The 17,859-nt window shown below is 38.6% G+C and overlaps 3 protein-coding genes across 10 annotated transcripts in view; 2 read left to right on the top strand and 1 right to left on the bottom strand.

Annotated features, from left to right (window-relative positions):
- Skd (mediator complex subunit skuld) overlaps positions 1-3,682 on the top strand; it is a 33,805-nt gene extending 30,123 nt beyond the window's left edge. For all 3 annotated transcript variants that reach the window (XM_076811915.1, XM_076811930.1, XM_076811922.1), the window contains one exon: positions 22-3,682. In XM_076811915.1, coding sequence (XP_076668030.1) covers positions 22-154 — 133 coding nt within the window. In that variant the 3' untranslated portion in view covers positions 155-3,682. The remainder of the gene's footprint in view (positions 1-21) is intronic.
- Positions 2,962-7,722, bottom strand: C1galta (Glycoprotein-N-acetylgalactosamine 3-beta-galactosyltransferase 1). 5 transcript variants are annotated; one of them, XM_076812124.1, is made up of 7 exons: positions 7,289-7,722; positions 6,133-6,226; positions 5,894-6,046; positions 5,623-5,798; positions 5,335-5,542; positions 4,417-4,555; positions 2,962-4,333 (listed from the first exon to the last, which is right to left on the bottom strand). In XM_076812124.1, the coding sequence occupies exons 3-7, from the start codon at positions 5,940-5,942 to the stop codon at positions 3,787-3,789; spliced, it is 1,119 nt and encodes a 372-aa protein (XP_076668239.1). In that variant the 5' UTR covers positions 5,943-6,046; positions 6,133-6,226; positions 7,289-7,722; the 3' UTR covers positions 2,962-3,786. The 5 variants fall into 5 exon arrangements, with proteins under 5 accessions (XP_076668239.1, XP_076668257.1, XP_076668231.1 ...); XM_076812142.1 differs by having other exon boundaries at positions 6,133-6,214; positions 7,274-7,722; XM_076812116.1 differs by having other exon boundaries at positions 6,133-6,223; positions 7,120-7,722.
- A 3,833-nt stretch (positions 7,723-11,555) lies between these two features.
- On the top strand, positions 11,556-16,601 carry Sax (type I BMP receptor saxophone). Of its 2 annotated transcripts, none has more exons than XM_076812189.1 (7): positions 11,556-11,611; positions 12,178-12,371; positions 13,396-13,636; positions 13,943-14,211; positions 14,689-15,329; positions 15,437-15,668; positions 16,048-16,601. In XM_076812189.1, exons 1-7 carry the CDS (start codon positions 11,590-11,592, stop codon positions 16,183-16,185), a joined length of 1,737 nt encoding a protein of 578 aa, XP_076668304.1. In that variant the 5' UTR covers positions 11,556-11,589; the 3' UTR covers positions 16,186-16,601. The 2 variants fall into 2 exon arrangements, with proteins under 2 accessions (XP_076668304.1, XP_076668294.1); XM_076812179.1 differs by having other exon boundaries at positions 11,562-11,863.
- The last annotated feature ends 1,258 nt before the right edge of the window (positions 16,602-17,859 follow it).

The raw sequence follows: 17,859 nt of genomic DNA on the forward strand, positions 1-17,859 counted from the left end.
ACTTATTCCCATGGCTTTCAGATACGTATTGGAAGGGTACAATGCACTGTCGTGGCTCGCGGTGGACGCAAACACAAAGGATCGGCTATCCTGCTTGCCAGTGCACGTGCAAGCGCTCATGCAGCTCTACCATGCAGCGGCAGCTCTCGTCTGACCCACACCCTCTCCCTTCGTAGTGCAGTATATGCACCTCTCTCACGCACTCCTTAACCATACCATCACTTGGGGCTTTACGAGAGCAACTGGTTTCCTACATCAGTCTTGGGCTGTACGTTAGCTACTCTGAGAGATTCTCCGGAAGACTGGCAGAGAGAGGAAGTAAGAAAGAGAGAGAATGAATGAATGAATGAATGAAAGAAAGGAAGGAGGGAGAGAGAGAGAGTCCTTCGAACGCGAATACACTTAGAGGTCTTTTTCTTTGCTCGGCTTTTGTTTTTCAATTGCTGCACTGTAAATGATAAAAGCAGTCACCCCGCGACGATTTAGCGCGGAGTCTCGATGGCGACAATCGTCAAAGCACAATAATTCTTTTCAAACTTCTGTTCACGCGATTTGCTGAAAAATGGAAACATGAATACAGGAGTACAGTACTCCGTAAAGGGTCGCGAATTATCCCCACCACTTTATGGAACTGACCTAAGTGACTAGCCCATCAGGCCACTTGAAGCCACTTGGAGTGTGCGTACGACGGGGAAACGCGATGTTAACAGCTATTAATTTATGCAAAAATAAAGCATTCATACATCCAGTTTGTCCTTTTAAACGCTATTGACAGATTCGCGTGATCGCCGCGATGAAAATGAAGCCAAACACGAATGTATATGGATTATCTTTAGCTAATTATGTAGAGTATTCACTCGCTCGATGATTCAAATTACTGTTGTTTAGAAAACGCTTGGGAATTAACTGCTCTTTTTCGCCGATTTTCAAAAGTAACGCCCTCTTTCTCCCGCCGCGCGTCTTGGCCCCCGCGACGGCCATAGTGCCCGAGTCACCTCGGGCGCGTACCATATGAACTTCGCGTGGCGCATTAAGGCGACACTCGTATCAATACGTTTCCACATCGATGTGTTTTTTATTGCCAGCGCGCCACGCGCGGTTCATATGGTACGCGTCTGAGGTGGGGGACTAAGACGCGCGGCGGGAACGAGGCGTTGCTTCTAAAAATTGGCTGAACTGAGCAGTTAATTCTCAAGCCCGGTTTGAAAGATTCTTTTAATGTTTAACTTGTGGCTTATTTGACCACCAACTTGACGCCTCGATGCCAATACCATATGCAGCCGGGCGACATTGATGTGCTGATATTTAGGCGTTCGAGCCAAGGACCAGATTGAGCAGCGACCTTTTTTAGGACCTCTGAAAAAGTTCGCGGTCGACCTATAACGGCGAACTTGTTGAGGAGTCCTACTGTAGGTAGCTCGTACTTCTTGTTTTACTGATAATCGCGATAGAAAAAGAGAGAAACAAGAGAACACGGAAAAGCTACTAATTAACGACCATGTATTGTCACGTACCAAATGAGGTTTGATGATTGATCGACTAGAATTGCATGCAGTGAACAAGAACAGAGATTGAATGAATGAATGAATGAATGATACTGTGAGAATTGCGTGTGCGTTTTAGGGGCGTGCATGTGTGTGTGTATGGGTGGTAGAAAGAAGAGGGAAGAAAAGAGAGCGCGTTAAAAGAAACCAACTTTCAATTGCCTCTCTGTCGATAGATAGTTCAATTACTAATCAGAATCTCTAGAAAATTACGTAACTAAAAAGTTTTTAATTGTAAATTGAATTTTGTACAAAGCTTTTATTATTAATAACGACGAAGTAATATAAATGATATTACGTTGTTTTTTAATTTTATATAGATGATGTAGACGAGAGAGTGAGTGGGAGAGAGAGAGGGGGAGAGACAGAGGGAGAGAAAGAGTAAAAGCACGCGAGAGAGAGGGAAAGAGAGAGAGAAAGAGAGCGAGAGAGAGAGAGAAAGGAAGAGCATGCGCGGAAGATGGAGGCGTCACTTCGTTTTTATAAGTATAATGCCTCGTACAAGCCCCTGGTGTGAGATAAGTATGACAATTATATAATATTATATTATATTGTATTATGCTCGCGCGGCACTGGGTCACTGTTATCATGTTTCCTGGACCCGTTAGCGCAAATTTTTCGATGCTGTTTGACAAATTTTATTCGAATTAGGTGACCTCTATTATAATATTATACATACGATTAATAGTGTAAAATATTGTTTTTAAATAATTTATGAAGTGAGAGACATCGCCGAGATATTAGGTAATTGAGAATGAACGGAGGGAGCGAGAGAGTTAACAAAGGAAAAGAGAATGGAAGAAGGAGAAGTTTGTTCTCTGCCAACTTAGGAAAACGAAAAAAAAAAATGAGAAGAGATGATTTAACGTACGTAAAACGAAAATTGTGCAAGCGAAACGTAGCGATGAAAAAATATATATGAGGGAAAGATATGAATAAAAAGACAAGACGAAGAGAATACAGGGCGCGTCTGAATGAAAAAGCCGACACGGTGGCTAGTTGCGTCAGTCGCATAGTACAAATATGACTTGTACATAGCAACCCCTAATTCCTCTCCCCCCTTATAAAGTTAATTGGTTAATTTACTCACACACCACACTCACACTGTATCTATAGTATTTATTATCTGGGTAGAAGATCATTATTGGGATTATTATTATTAATTATTATTATTACCATTATTATATTAATATTACGAAATACAGTTTTATGTGTATATATATATATATATACATACATATATAATTATATACCTGACTTCACGCAAAACGCGTGCTTCTCTTACAGTTTCGATGTTGCAAGCATAATAGAAACGCCCTCCACACTATTCGTTCTCATCCCCCATAATATAAGTCTCAAAATATAAATTATTGCTACTCGACGGTACTATAGACCAAATTACATCTAAGCAATAGTCTTTAATTATAAGAATTCAAAATAGTGATTACTATTGGAATATTAATTCATTGCCATATCATCGATTGCTCGATAAAACGCTACTATATATAACATATTAAACTGCAGCATTTCTTATATGCTTGTAACATGCATACATAGATGGATGGGTACCTTACTTTGACATTGTAATGAAATTAGAAACTTCTCATCATTACACATAGGTATGTATAAATATTATATATACTGTTTTCTTTTGAGAAGTACCCGCGACCGAGCGGGGGAGGGGGGGGGGCGAGCTTCTTTCAAGACGGGTAGTCTGTTCGGCTTACCTTTAAGGTGTACGCACACATATCCGTTCCGTGTCAGTTCCGTATCAGTCATGCTAGTGGTAAGATGCAGACGGGCGTAGATGGTCTCTTCTTCTTACCACTGGCACGACGAATACGGAACTGACACGGAACGGATATGTGTGCGCAGACCCTTACTCTCTACCGCGGCGAGTGAGAGGGCACATGCCAGTGCCAAGACTGACAAGCCCTAAATTGCGATCGACACTGCCAAGGCGTCGTCTATCAAAACAAAAAAAAGAAGAGACGACTTCTTTTCCAGACAGCACTGTGTTTGTATCATGTATATTTTCACAACATTTTCTTTCTCAATGAATACATTTAACTATTTAATTCGTTGGCCTGAACGGACTAGCGTAGTACACATAAAAAGAAGAGAAAAACCGTGAAAAAGGTTACTGTTTGTGTTTATACCTAATGATGGGCACGAGAAGAGTAAGTTTCAAGAAAGCTTGCAAAAGGGAGAGTTGCCCATCTCCACTTATATTCCAAATGGACTAGTATTCGGTCGATATAGTGGTCGACTGATGCACAGTAAGTGTTTCCATGCCGTGCGTGATGCCGTATGGCCTTAAGTGATAAATTAAATATTCCAGAACGTACATCATGTTTGGTGATACGTAATGAAACGATATCGCACTATCGGAACAGCAATTGAGACCGTCTTTGGTATCGTAATAAATGTACTTCCAGTACCAGAAATTCTTGTCCACGTGATTCGGAATCAAGTGGTGCTCCGGGACAAAAGGGAAGAATCTTCCGCGACCGTGTGGATCTCGAGTGTCCATCGCTCTAACTTCGACTTTTTCCAGGCACTTTCCCATTTCCACGTCCTCTGCGCCTCCGTTATCCGAGCGACACTTGGTATCATCCGGCAAAGCCTTCTCCACAAATTTGCGCAAAGCTTCTCTGCTAAGTACGTATCCTGCGCCACCGCTCATGTACCCCTGCTTCACAAACGGTTTGAATCTACACCCAAAGTACAGCGGAGAACTTGGGTTGTAAGATGACAGCATATATCGTAAATTTTCTACGACCACGTATCTGCAAAGCATTATTAACATCTTAACTCAATTCAGAGAACAGACATACGATGGTAAATATTGCTAAAATGTTAATAGACGAACGTATCGTCATCAGCTTTCATGAACCAATCAGCTTCATCTTTGTACTTTTCATAGGCATATTTAAATGCTTCTTTAGTTTTCGCCCACAAATTGTCCCTTCCTTCCTTTACTGGTAAAACAACCGTGGGTAAATGTGTATCTAAACAGGAAATGTTTAATACTGCTATTTTAGATCTGTTTTATCTCAATTTCGTGCTCGTAGATAGTGATGGGATTTGAAGCGCTTCGAAAGGCTTCGAATCTATATATATATCAATACGATAAAGAATAAAGAATTATTTTATTTCTGAAACAGGTATGAATCCTCGGCGATTCCAGGGTGGCGTCCCGCTGTCGAGGGTGAAAATGTGAAATATTCATTCCAGCGTATTAAGAAATTCTTTATCGTATCGGTATGGAACTGACACCGATGGATTCCTTATGTTTTTCCGATGAAAATCATACGAAATTTCATGTAAATCGGACTATTAATAATGAAATCAGCTTCGAATGATATAAATCAATTTTTCATGGAATTTCCTTCATTATCGTCCGAATTACGTCGTTCTTGGTGTTAGTTTCATCGGCGAAACATAAGGAATCGATTGACGTCGTTTTCGCAAAGATCTGATGAGAAATTCAGAAATCCTAGACATTTCTCAATTTTTAATGGTATTCAAACCCCTTCGAGGGTCGAAAGCCATACAATTTGGTGAGGCACCGGGGAGTGTTGTCCTCGCCACGGGGTACCAGGCGGCATTCTGTACATACGGGTCCGAAACCTACCAAGGTTTCGAACTAAGAGTATCGAGACTTCGAAGCCGACCAAGACTTTTCAAGAGTTTTAAGCTTCGAAGTAGTCGCCTGACATTCAAGACCGATTCGAAGCGGTTACAAGCGCTTCGAGTCCCATCGCTACTCGTAGATGTAATAATTTACCTTCGGCGGAACTCATAAATAAGAGGATGTTGCAACGTTTGCCCCATGTTGCTTTCACATGTTGCGCTTTACTCTGATGGTTTTCCGGGCCAGTCATGATCCAGCAAAGAACGCGGACCTTTTTTGCGAGATCCTGCGCAACCTTACCCTCGCCTTTGTGGAAGTCCTCATCTTCGCCATGAAATTTTACCTCTGTCTCAGGTCCAATCTATTAAACATATGTACAACCCCGTTAATTAAATAGAAACAGATCTTCTGTGAAGTATTAATAACATGCAACGTATTCACCTCAGATTCCAATTCTGAGTAATGATGTGGATCTCTTGAGAGCACAAAACTAGCGGGAAACAAGTTAAACATGTATGGCACATCTCTTGTAGACGTTATCAAAAGGCACGCTGAGAGAAATCCAAACACCACACCCACCGTAAGGGTTAGTATCAAGTATTTGCCACTTCTAACACCTACGATAAAAGGTAAATCACTTAAAAGGAACATTGCTCTCGCTATGTTCCCCGTACAGAGTCGCCGGCGAAGGCGTCGTTAAATCTCAGTTTACCATTAATATTTGGGAGCCTTTGTCGAACCATGATACATGACAGAAGCATGTAACTTTAATTTAGTAAATTACAAATATCATTATTAACGAAATAGTTTCATTTACATTTGTTACCAGTCAGGAGTGCACATTACACAATTTCGGCTCGAATTTCTGCAATGTAAAAAAGACATAACTTTCTTAACTTAGCAGATAGAACTCTTCGATTTATTAGGAGTCGTGAATTGCGTCTGATATACCTGAGAATTCCAGTAGATATAAATGCAAAATTATCTCGGCCATCGTATAAATGCGGAATTCTTTAAGTAAATGGACATATCTCTACCTTCGCTCCTGTAACGCAAAACGAACGGCATTAGCATTATTCTCCTTGAACCCCTGCATTCGAGCATAACATTAAATTAATTACACATCTTGATAACCCAAGATAACAATAACAGAGTAAATTAATTATCCATATACCTCTTAACAACAGGCTTTGTTCATTGCAATATTAAAACGAAGCTTGTATGTAATAAAATTATTAATAAATACTGTAATAACTTTAAACTTAAGTCAGTTTTATAGAATTCGTCAAACTTTTGTGAAATTTTAATATATTTGAATGAAGCTCTAAGTACAGTATCAAACACATATTCACCAACAGCCGTGTTGCATAAAAAGCACTGAAAACAGTCATATACACATTGTCCAAAACTTTAGAACACTATAAACGATAGCCCTACTTAATTCTAATTCGTAATCTTCGATGGGATTACACAGATAACGGAAAGCCATATATTATTCTGATAAGATCTACAACCAAGATACTATTTCGGCTTTATGTGATAACGTTTACTTAAATACCTTCGCCATCACAATATGACCCAATGCTTCCTTTCATAATTGATTAACAATGCTAATTCATGCTCTTTGTCTATTACTCTGTAATAAGCAGGTATATACAGGAAGGACAAGCAGACCAGGTATGTGTTGTGAAATGTTATACAACCATTGTGTTAATGGGACACTGCACAATAGCACAATACAAGGTTATTTACAGAAAGATATGTGATTAAGAAATAGAGGTAGACAGGGAAAAGTAAAATGCTGACATAAAATTTCTTACTCTATAGGAGAGTGCTGAAGCATTCTGTCCTTGAAAGAATTATGTTTTACCGTAATTTGTACAAGAACTATCACAGAAAAATTGCCTAATTTGCAGAGTATCGCTGTGCCATACTTACGATCTATCTTTTACCGGATTTTTGTCACAGCAAGTTAGACTACTTTTCGCTACGTTCGATCGAAGAAGATTATGTTGAATTAGCATATATTTCAAAGCTGCCCGTATTTCAAACTGTAGGTAACCCGTTTCGCAATATTATTACCTGTGCATACAGTTTATCTACTTACGTCGGCAAATACGCGCAGCAAGAACTGATAAGTATTAATAACGATTTTGAAACGGAATGGCTTTGAAGAAGCTCGACTGCGTGTTTGAATAGAATTTCATATCGAACATAACTCATTCTTGCTTTAATGGCACGCCAAATTATAAAAAGGATGTTTATTTCGTTCAACGCGCAAACATGAAAATTTTCGCGAGGACTGGAAAAGTTTCATGTTTTTTAGAGCTCGTTTAACTTCTGGATAAAGTCACTCTTTCAAGCAGTAGCAGCTTAAAGCTTTAATACAATACTACTTGTTGGCGCAGGCTATCGTATGTCAATATAGATACAGATTGTAATGTAAAAGTTATTGCAGCTTCCTACGGCCAGGTCTGATAAAAACGAGATAAGCTACACGTATATTGATACGATATTCGCGATAAAAGCACTTAAAATGTTTGACTAGCATTGACGCATATTTACGTCCAAATTAGAATATATAGATAAGTAATACCTATATAGTATAATACATTTTGCCGTGCGCGACTAGCGAATTCGGTACCTCGCACTGGTTCTAGCTAGTGCCAGAGAATGACTTGGATTGGTTGATACTTATAGAGTTATCTTCGTCTCTATCAGAAACAACCAATCCAAGTAATTTCCTGGCACTACCTAGAGCCAGTGCGAGATACCGAATTCGCTATATGTTTAGTGAACAGAGGAAGTATTATTGGGTCTGTTCCGATTTCCGATGCACACATTGAGTGCATAGGCCGCAGCGCAGTCGCTGCGCGCATTCATAGCGTTCCGGTTCCGACAGCGCATGAACTGCAGTAACGAAACGAAACTGCTTTCGATGCTTGTGAGGTTGCGCGGGAATGTTCAAACTTACTTACAATTAGCTATGTAGTTGGATGGATTACGTTAAATTTAATTCGAGACGGTGGTCGAAGCACGCTTCCTAACTACATCGGTTACTTCGTCCTAAGGATCGGGGACCGACTCCTAACGAAATTTGATGGCTTTATTAGTTCCTGGATTTTCTCAACCAGAGTTTTTCTACTCTTCTTGAACAGCGGCAATTATTGAAAGCGAAGACCATATTTTATGAGTTTTACAGGACGAACTGCGGCTTATAGACGTCGTGTGCTATCTGGGGACGCGCTATCTCTTTATAGCAAATTCGGCACCCTTGCACTGACTCTGTCCGATGCCACAAATTATCTTACATGACTTTGATTGGTTGTTTCTGACAGAGACAAAGATAGCTTCATAAGAATCGGCCAATCAAAGTCATGTACGATAATTTCGGGCACTACACCACACTACACAGAGTTAGTGCAATGATACCAAATTCGCTATTACTTTGATCTAGGGATATTTCAAGCCACAGTTGATTACTACATTGTCAAACAAGTATTTAGGTGAAATTGAAACAGCTATAGAAACAAAATAATCTTACTTGTAGAAAAATGGTCCTTTTCAATTTATGATAAATAAATTTTGCAGGATAATATATGGGAAGCGTGGTCCTATAATTAATATATATAATATATTGGACCCCACTTTGGATGTAGGTATAGGTTTTTATTTTCCCCTAATTTATAGTTTCTTATACACTTCGGATATGTTTTATGTTTTACTGTTTTCCTGTGTTTCAAGCTTATTTTTGCTTATATTGTCCAATGAGCTATAGTCTCGTAACACTTCGGATATTAGGTTTACGTTTATTCTTTCTTTGGCATAGAACATTCTTATATAGCCCAACGAACTTTAGTCTCTCATGTGCTTCCTCTCTCTCCATCCGACCATTCCGGTTTTCTCACTTTCATACTCATATTTCGATGCATTTTCCAGTCTATCTCTACATTTTACATTTTTTTCCCTCTCCATTCTCTCATCACACTTATCCGTTTCTACCTCCTCTCCCTTTCCTCCTACTAAGTCTTATCTTTTTCCCTATATCACATCCAAATCACTTTACATCAGGCACATTGTTTGATATCACAGTTTCCTTACCTGTATCGCATTAGCTTCTTCTATTCTATTCTTATTTCTAATTATAAACTTACATTTACATTTACCTTTACATCTAAATTCACTTCGGATACGAATTCAACCGTTGAAAATTATCAGAAAAGTTTGACGATGTTACTTGTGCGATATAGTGACTTTGTGTTCTGTCAACCGATATTCGATTACCCTCGCAGGTCGCAAGAAATACTCAAAATGACTACTACTTACCTTCTATTTCAACGCATATCTGTAGATAGACGTCTTCTCATTGATAGTATTCTTTCCGCAGTGATACCGCAAAGCACAGACGTCTTAAAGACGTGAATGTTGTACGTCCGTTGGATATCTTTAGACGCTGCGTGCTATCTCGGTAGGTATTACTCGAATTTCCTGGAAATCGTACACACTTCTGCAACGAAGTATTCGAACGTTTCATAATACCCTTTCTATAAACACTGGGTTTCAAATGTCCCCACAAGCAAAATTACAATGGAGTTAAGCCAAACAAGCTAGGCAACAGAATTCAATATGTTCTTATCAGGAGAATATACGAGCAGACAGATATGACTCATACAATCTCGAGATACCAGCTACAGCCAGTGGTGGGTCAGTATTTTTCACCGCATCACAAATGCATTTCCGACATGTCGCAAGTGTACTTTAAGCCCATTTCGTATGTGTCATTTATCGCAAATGTAGTAAATAGAAATATTCATTATTTCTAGGCATCAACAATTAAGGTGTTGGAGAAATATAGTTGGGTAAAAATTATCTTGTGCGAATGTTCTTTCTCGAAAATGCGTAGCATTAAGACAGAACAGCGCACACGGCTGAACGATTCCTCGCTTTCATCTTTGATACGTACAGCGATTTGCCCAGCGCGTCTAAACGTGCGCAAAAATCAAGTTTTCCCAAACATACTTAAAATTTTGATAGTAAAACGCGTTTTTCCAATCCATTTTTTTCGTGCGACGCAGTGGAATAGGCCTACAGAGTATAAAATAGTATCCCATGGGTAATGTGGAAACTTATTGATACGGGTGTCGCCCCAATGCGCCCCGCGCGGTTCGTATGGTACGGGCCTGAAGCGCTCCAAGCACATTGGTCGCCGCGGGGGCCAAGACGCGCGGCGGGAGAAAGGAGGCGTCGCCTCTGAAACTCGGCCGAAAAGATCACTTAATTCCCAAGCCTGTTATAGAGCTATCTTCGTCTCTATCAGAAACAACTAATCGAACTTATTTTCTGGCATCAGCACAGAGTCAGTGCGAGATACCGATTTCGCTATCAGAGGAGAAGCAGTTCTGCGCGCATGCGTTTCTACAATCTTGGATTATTTGAATTTTTCTATTTCCAACAGATATGCGCGCATTTGGAAATAAAGAACCGAGCGGCCACGCAACAGTGCAAGGATCGGCGGGTTTAAGCTACGCTGATGGAGGGGGAAACACCTACTGGAGCGGAGGTAATTTACACTAGGCGCCAGAATTGGCGTCCCTTCGGAAATTTGGCAACGTTGCATGTCACTACAACCGCTGAGTTATGCCTAGTGACATGCAACGTTGCCAAATTTCCGAAGCGAAGCCGTTTTAACGCCTACTGCGGAATTCTCAGTCGCTACTTAGGCTGGTATTCATAGTCGCTACTTATTCTTAAGTAAATGCTTAAGCATGCGGCATCCTCTACTAACCTAGTAGCTAGTAAAGGATGCCGAATGCTTAAGCATTTACTTAAGAATAAGTAGCGACTATGAATACCGGCCCTAGTGTATGCGTGAAACGCCACGATTGGAGACGAACCAACGCTAGCGCCAAGTGAGTGACGCCGCGGCCAACCAGCGTCGACAACATATTTCCCGGTGACACTGGTTGGCCGTGGTGGCGGTTCGCGTTGGCGCCACTTGGCTGGCTTGGCGCTGGCGTCAGTTTACCACCGTTTCATTTTTCATACTCTTATATCGAATGATACCCATGACCGTTCTTATTAAAATGTAAATTCTAGTTTCCTTTATAAATACGATTTGGAAAGCAGATTACTTATTTTCATTTTATTACTCAGAACCATAATTTAAATAAAATATATTCTTAATGGTAGAATATAAAAAGTCTTATCTTAGAAAATTCTTTTTAATCCAAAATGATGTTCTCTTGAATGTATGTAGCTTATTTTTTAATTGGTAAATTCATACGATCTTCGACTTTTTGAATAATATATCTCATGTATCGATATTGAACAAATAATTATATATCGATAAATATTATCGATAGTTGGGTTCAATATCGCACATCACCAGTGTGATCCGTCACAAACAAAATGATGGGAGCGCCACCCACAGGTGTTCTTTTTTTCAACGTAAAAATAAAATACCGCCAATTCAATGTTGTTCGCTCATATCTTAAATTTTTCGTTGGCCATTATTAAGAGTAAAAATTAATATCAATTGCATTTAAGATATGAGTGCATAAGAAGAAACTTTAAAAAAAATCGATTTAATTCCTACTACCCAATGTTTTGACGTGCATAGCAATGGCGGATCCTATGTTTATCACATATTTCATATTATCATTGGCATTCAAATTATGTCCAGGTGGGCGACAAATTTTTCAATTAAAATGTATCGTACGCGGATTACTTAAAATTGATTCAATCACAAAAACCCGAGTTACTTTCTATCAGTATCATACTGACGTACAGAATATTTGTGGTTATCTGCAGTAAACAACATTACAAAAATCTTGTATAATGTAACTACGGAGAAAGGGATTCAACTTTGTTTGCCTGGCTTTCCCATGGCTTTAGATTTGTGTACCCAGATGATTGCATACACACATGTATATGCTCTGGATAACAATGCTTTCTGTCTTCAAATATATTCGAATGGTTAACAGGACTAATTTTTAGGAGAAAAGGGGAAGCTTACTTTGGCGGAACATGACTTTTCTCTCGAGGAATCACTGAATCACAGCGAAGAATCGCAAAAAGCCATAGATATAATGGATCTTAATGATAATTCCATTGGACATCAACGTGTCAGGTGTCATATTTGCGAGGGACCAGACTGTTCATATACAGAAATCTGCCATAACGCGGTTACTGTAATATCTATTCCATTATTGCATGTGCTGTCGTTTGCTGAGATGTTGCCGGCAGAAGCTTAGTGGTCCGATTGATACATCCCACAGGCCCACGTTCACTAACCTAATCGTAGAGATAGGGCACACGTATCGTGCCTATTGGTTGACGTGACAACGTCGACGAATACAAAGTAAGCGAATGGAACACGGGCGGTGGGAGCCAATGCAAGCGAAGTAGCCCCGTTTGCTGCTTGTATTGTCTGGGTTTCTTCTTCTCAGCAAACGACAATACTACGAACGAGGGGTCATTCTGGTAATCATGCTGCAAAATTCAGCAACATTCAGGCTTCTTTCTCTCAGTGAATACAATGAATAACAATGTCAAACTTTTTTTTCATTTATTAAGCTACTCGTAATGTATACTGAACAATTTTTTAAATACACTTTTAATTGTGTTTTTTCAGTGTTATCTGGTGTTCAAAATCGCACCTTTGAAATGAAATACCTCGCTGGCGGAAGTGATTTAAGCTCAAAGACTCATCTGAAACAAAAAAACCAAGCTGATTCTTAATCATTCTGAGTACCGCTATCGCAGGTGCCAGAATTAGCCACGTAAGTCAAAATTTAACAAAATTGCGCTCAGTCAAATTTCAAGTTTCAAAATTTTCCATTTTTACTTGAAGTTTGAATGCGCGGAATTTTGTTAAATTTTGACTTACGTGGCTAATTCTGGCACCTGCGATAGCGGTACTCATAATGATTAAGAATCAGCTTTGTTTTTTTGTTTCAGATGAGTCTGAGAGCTGAAATCACTCCTGCCGTCTTTTCAAAGGCGCGATTTTGAACTCCAGATAACATTGAAAAAACAAAATTAAAAGTGTATTTAAACAATTGTTCTGTAAAAGTTTGACATTGTTATTCATTGTATTCACTGAGAAAAAAGAGCCTTAATGTTGCCGAATTTTGCGGCGTGATTACCAGAATACCCAGACCCCTTAAGGTAAAAACTATAAGAGAAATTATTATCTCGTCTTACATTCGATAGTGTTGGAAATCTAGAGTAAGACAACCGGATGGTAAGGATAGCGTAAGTAGAGGATGCACTTCATCGATAGATCAAATGTTATTAATATGCAATAAATATCAACCACCGCATAATACTCAAAATGGTAATAATAAGAAGAGACATGTTAGTGGATCCATGGGTGTACAATATTACGTCGAGTGTTGTCAAACAGACTTTTGTAATGATGGACCATTTCCTATATTACAAGATTTTAATGGGGGTAGGTATATCTGTTATTAACCCGGCGGGAGGCGCACCCCATATTGTAACACAGGTGGTCGCTACCGGGTCAAAAATATCCAAAATTGAAACGTAAAAAACCACAGTTTCAGAATATATTTTTTTTTAACTTTAAATCTTTATTAGAGTTCTTTAAAAAATTGTAATAAAAACTCAGTCTTCATATTTTCGCAACTAGCTCCTCTGTGGTAAATTTTACCCAGTAGCGCCTCCCGCCGAGTTAATGTACTCGTCTATTTCTATTCTATTCATAATTGTATATTATTATAATTGTATATTATTTTAGATGGTATCGAAGAGAATTATGCAGTTAAATTAACATTGGCCATTTTGGGTCCAATGCTTGGTTTCTGTATCATCGCTGGAGGTGTATTACTTTACTTATTGGCATATAGAACACGTAGAAAACGGCCCTTGGTCGCGAGGCGCAGTAAGCTTGTTATAGATTCAGAAATCGAACCATCCATTCTACATTTCTCATTTTCTTCACCGACATCCACTAATATTTATCCTAATGAACTTCGAGCAACTGCAGCTGGTGACAGCACATTGAAGGTATGAATCAGAACATACGCTTGTAAAGTCAATGGTGGGAAAGTTTGAAAAACTTTACGCTATTATCAATCTTGTCAACAGTTAAATTTGTATCTATAGTTCTAAAATACTTGTTCTTCCGAACGAATATCAATACATTTTTTAAAGGGGTCATTCTGGTAATCACTGAGAAAAAAACCTGAATGTTGCCGAATTTTGCGGCGTAATTACCAGAATGATCCCTTAAGTGAAATTTTTCCCATGAATCGTGTTCTATAAATCATACTTTATTTATTTAAGAAAAAACTATAATTTATAACAATGACACTGTACTCATTGGTAACTTCAATATTCGTATCATTGTGTTATTAAAAAGTTTCTTGACTTCTTACGGAATAAACGAAAGTTTTTTCTTCTTTTTTCTGCTTTGTCTCCGAACAAAGAAATATTTTTACAAATTATAAATTTATATATAGTATGAATCTTGTATTAAAATAGGAATACCTGGATGGAAGAAGTTTAACCAGTGGTTCAGGCTCTGGTTTGCCATTGTTAGTACAAAGGACGCTAGCTAAACAAGTAGCATTGGTGGAATGCCTTGGTAGTGGAGGTAATGGTGGATTTGGTGGAGAAGTTTGGAGAGGAATATGGCATGGGGAAAATGTCGCCGTGAAAATATACTTCTCACGAGATGAAGCAGCTTGGGCTCGGGAAACGGAAGTCTATTCTCAATTATTGCCATCGAGACATGATAATATTCTGGGTTACGTTGGAAGTGATATGACAAGTAGAGCGAGTTGCACGCAACTATGGCTAGTAACACATTATCACCCAATGGGTTCCCTTTATGATTATTTAAATCGATCACCACACTCTCTAATGCACCATCAAACGCTCAGTATCTGTTTGAGTATCGTCAATGGTTTACTTTATCTTCATACGGAGATTCATGGAACCAGAGGAAAACCAGCGATGGCACACCGTAATCTGAAATCTAAAAATATTCTTGTCAAAACTAATGGCTGCTGTGTAATTACTGATTTTGCATTAGCAGTAACACAAGATCGCTTATCTACAGATAGAATTGACTTGAAACAAGGTACAAAACGGTACATGAGTCCAGAAATGCTCGATCAAACGTATGTAATACTTCTCACCTTTTGTTCTCCTATAGAAAAGTAAAGAATTTTACATGTAAATCCGGAAATATTTTGTGGGATATATTATATATCTTAAATGTTTTCAGGATAAATGTGGAATGTTTAGAAAACTTCAGGCGAGCAGATATTTATAGTCTGGGTTTAATACTTTGGGAAGTTTGTCGGAGATGCATAAGTAATGGTGTTGCACTTGAATACATAGCACCATATTCTGAGTGGCTTTCTAATAGCCAAGAACCTTCCATCGAAGAAATGCGAAAATTAGTATGTTTGGATCATCATAGGCCACCACTTCCTAATAGATGGCATTCTGACCCTGTAATTATCTACTCAATTTTTTAGCAGTTGATTTAGTAGTAAATCATTTATTATTTATTATATATGTTAAGCATGAAAACCGCTATTATATTTTTTCATAAAAATTGTTTCGATGTTTCTATACGTTAGTAAACATCTAATATTATATTTAAGCTTAACAACTGAAAGATTCTTTATACTTTAAAAGCGATAGTACAATTTTATAGTGTACATGTTTTTATTTCGAAGTAAGACTCGATATTAGTTCCCGTTTGTCCACCTGAACATTTTTCATTCTACTAAAAGTTAACATGATATACATATATAGTTTTAGAAACGTTTCCAATTGTTTCAGTATATATCATGCAAATTTGACTGTCAAATAATTTTTATTTTACAGACATTGGCTGGTTTGGGAAAATTAATGAAAGAATGTTGGCATGAAAAGTCTGCAGCACGTCTACCTATTCTCCGAGTAAAGAAAACACTTGTTAAATTAGCAACTAATGATACACGTGTTCATTTGTCTCTTGACTAAGCAGCATGTATAGGATCATATATTATTTTACGCACGTATTTATTAGTACCAAGTAAGCTCTTTGGAGTGTTCCAAATTTTCTTACGTTTTTGGCAAAAATATGACGAAAAGTATGCAAAATTTATGCTACTCTTTCATTTTATTTTTCAATTACGTGTTTTACTCTGTTAGCTCCTCTTACATTAGTTTAATGTATATATTTATAGTTAAGGTAAGATGTAAACTGCCATTTGATAAATAATCCACTTAAACATTCATTTGAAAACAATTTGAAATGTACGGGAAATAGATTCTCACTTGACATGACGTAAATGTTACATATTAGCGTCTGTGGTGTAATACTCATATAATGCAATTTGTGTTCCTGTGTAATGTATACAGTAAAAATTGATTTATTTAAATGTTTAATAATGAAATAGTTTTTATACAGATAACTTCAAAATTCCTGTTTTCATCCCTATTACTTATTTAAGTTGCATGTAATATATATATACAGGATTTCAACTAATTATTTAAAATTTTCAACAATTTGCTTATTGAGTTTAAAAATGGTATTTTGAGGAAAAAAATTAATTTTGCTGTCATTTCTTTAAACGCGCTAAGGTTTAAGGCATTGGAATTATTATTTCGAGCCTAACAGGCCTTCTGCGCATTAATTACTAAACTATAGTCTGATTTTCGAGAGTTGAGATCTGAGGCGGGTCCTTCGACGCAGCGTGGTTAAGGAGGAACCAATGGTAACGCTACGCCGCGCGCAATCCGTAGCGTACCATTGATTCCACCTTAACCACGCTCCGTCGCAGGACCCGCCTCAGGTCTCAACTCTCGAAAATCAGACTATAGTGTATAGTGGGGAGAATTTTGCCCAATGATGGATGTAAAGAATGGTGCATATTTAGTTGCGAGGGGTTTAAGCAAAAGACGGAAGGGAATCGCCTGTTTATACCATGGACCATGGACATAGGAATACAGTAAATCCTAGTTACCAGCCTGTTTCTAGCCTCGTTAGAAGCCCGGCGACTATCCCCACCATTTCTTGGAATCCTTCGGACGAGAATGGGGAAACCCGTGAACGAGCGAGAGGCTCTTTCGTTTCCTCCCGCTTGCTCTTGGGTTTTCTCACTCGCGCCATTGGCCACGTGGAATACATACGGTGCCACGGATATAGGAATATAGGGACGGAGGAATAGTTGCGGGGGGTGATATCTTTGCGGGAGGGGCGACGAGGTAACATACGCCTTCTTTCTATTGGCTGCTGCTTCGCACAAGCGCAGTGATGTGTAATGATGAACGTTTGTCGCGTCGCAAGCAGGGATAGTGGCAGCCATATTTGAAGCGTTTCTCGGAGTGTGGTATACAGTAGCGTGTTAAAGAAAAGGTTATTAAGAACAATGGAACAATAAATGATGTTACGTCAGTATCTCTGCTCTAATTCACCACTCTTCAATTTTCATTATTTTTACAATTTATATTCGTGAATAATCACTCCGTTAGTACATACTTACAATTAGACGTATGGATGTAAGTACTAATCTGTAGCAAACACTTTTTCATAATTAGCGGTACAGAGCATGCGTAGAATGCAACCAGTCAAATTCAGGCAGATGTAGTGCTATCCCCCACCCCCCTCAAATGCATATCGCTCCCCTAGCCAAAAGTCGCACTATTCCTCCG

This window comes from Andrena cerasifolii, chromosome 1, assembly GCF_050908995.1.
Source record: "Andrena cerasifolii isolate SP2316 chromosome 1, iyAndCera1_principal, whole genome shotgun sequence".
In the NCBI taxonomy this organism is placed as follows: Eukaryota; Metazoa; Arthropoda; class Insecta; order Hymenoptera; family Andrenidae; genus Andrena; species Andrena cerasifolii.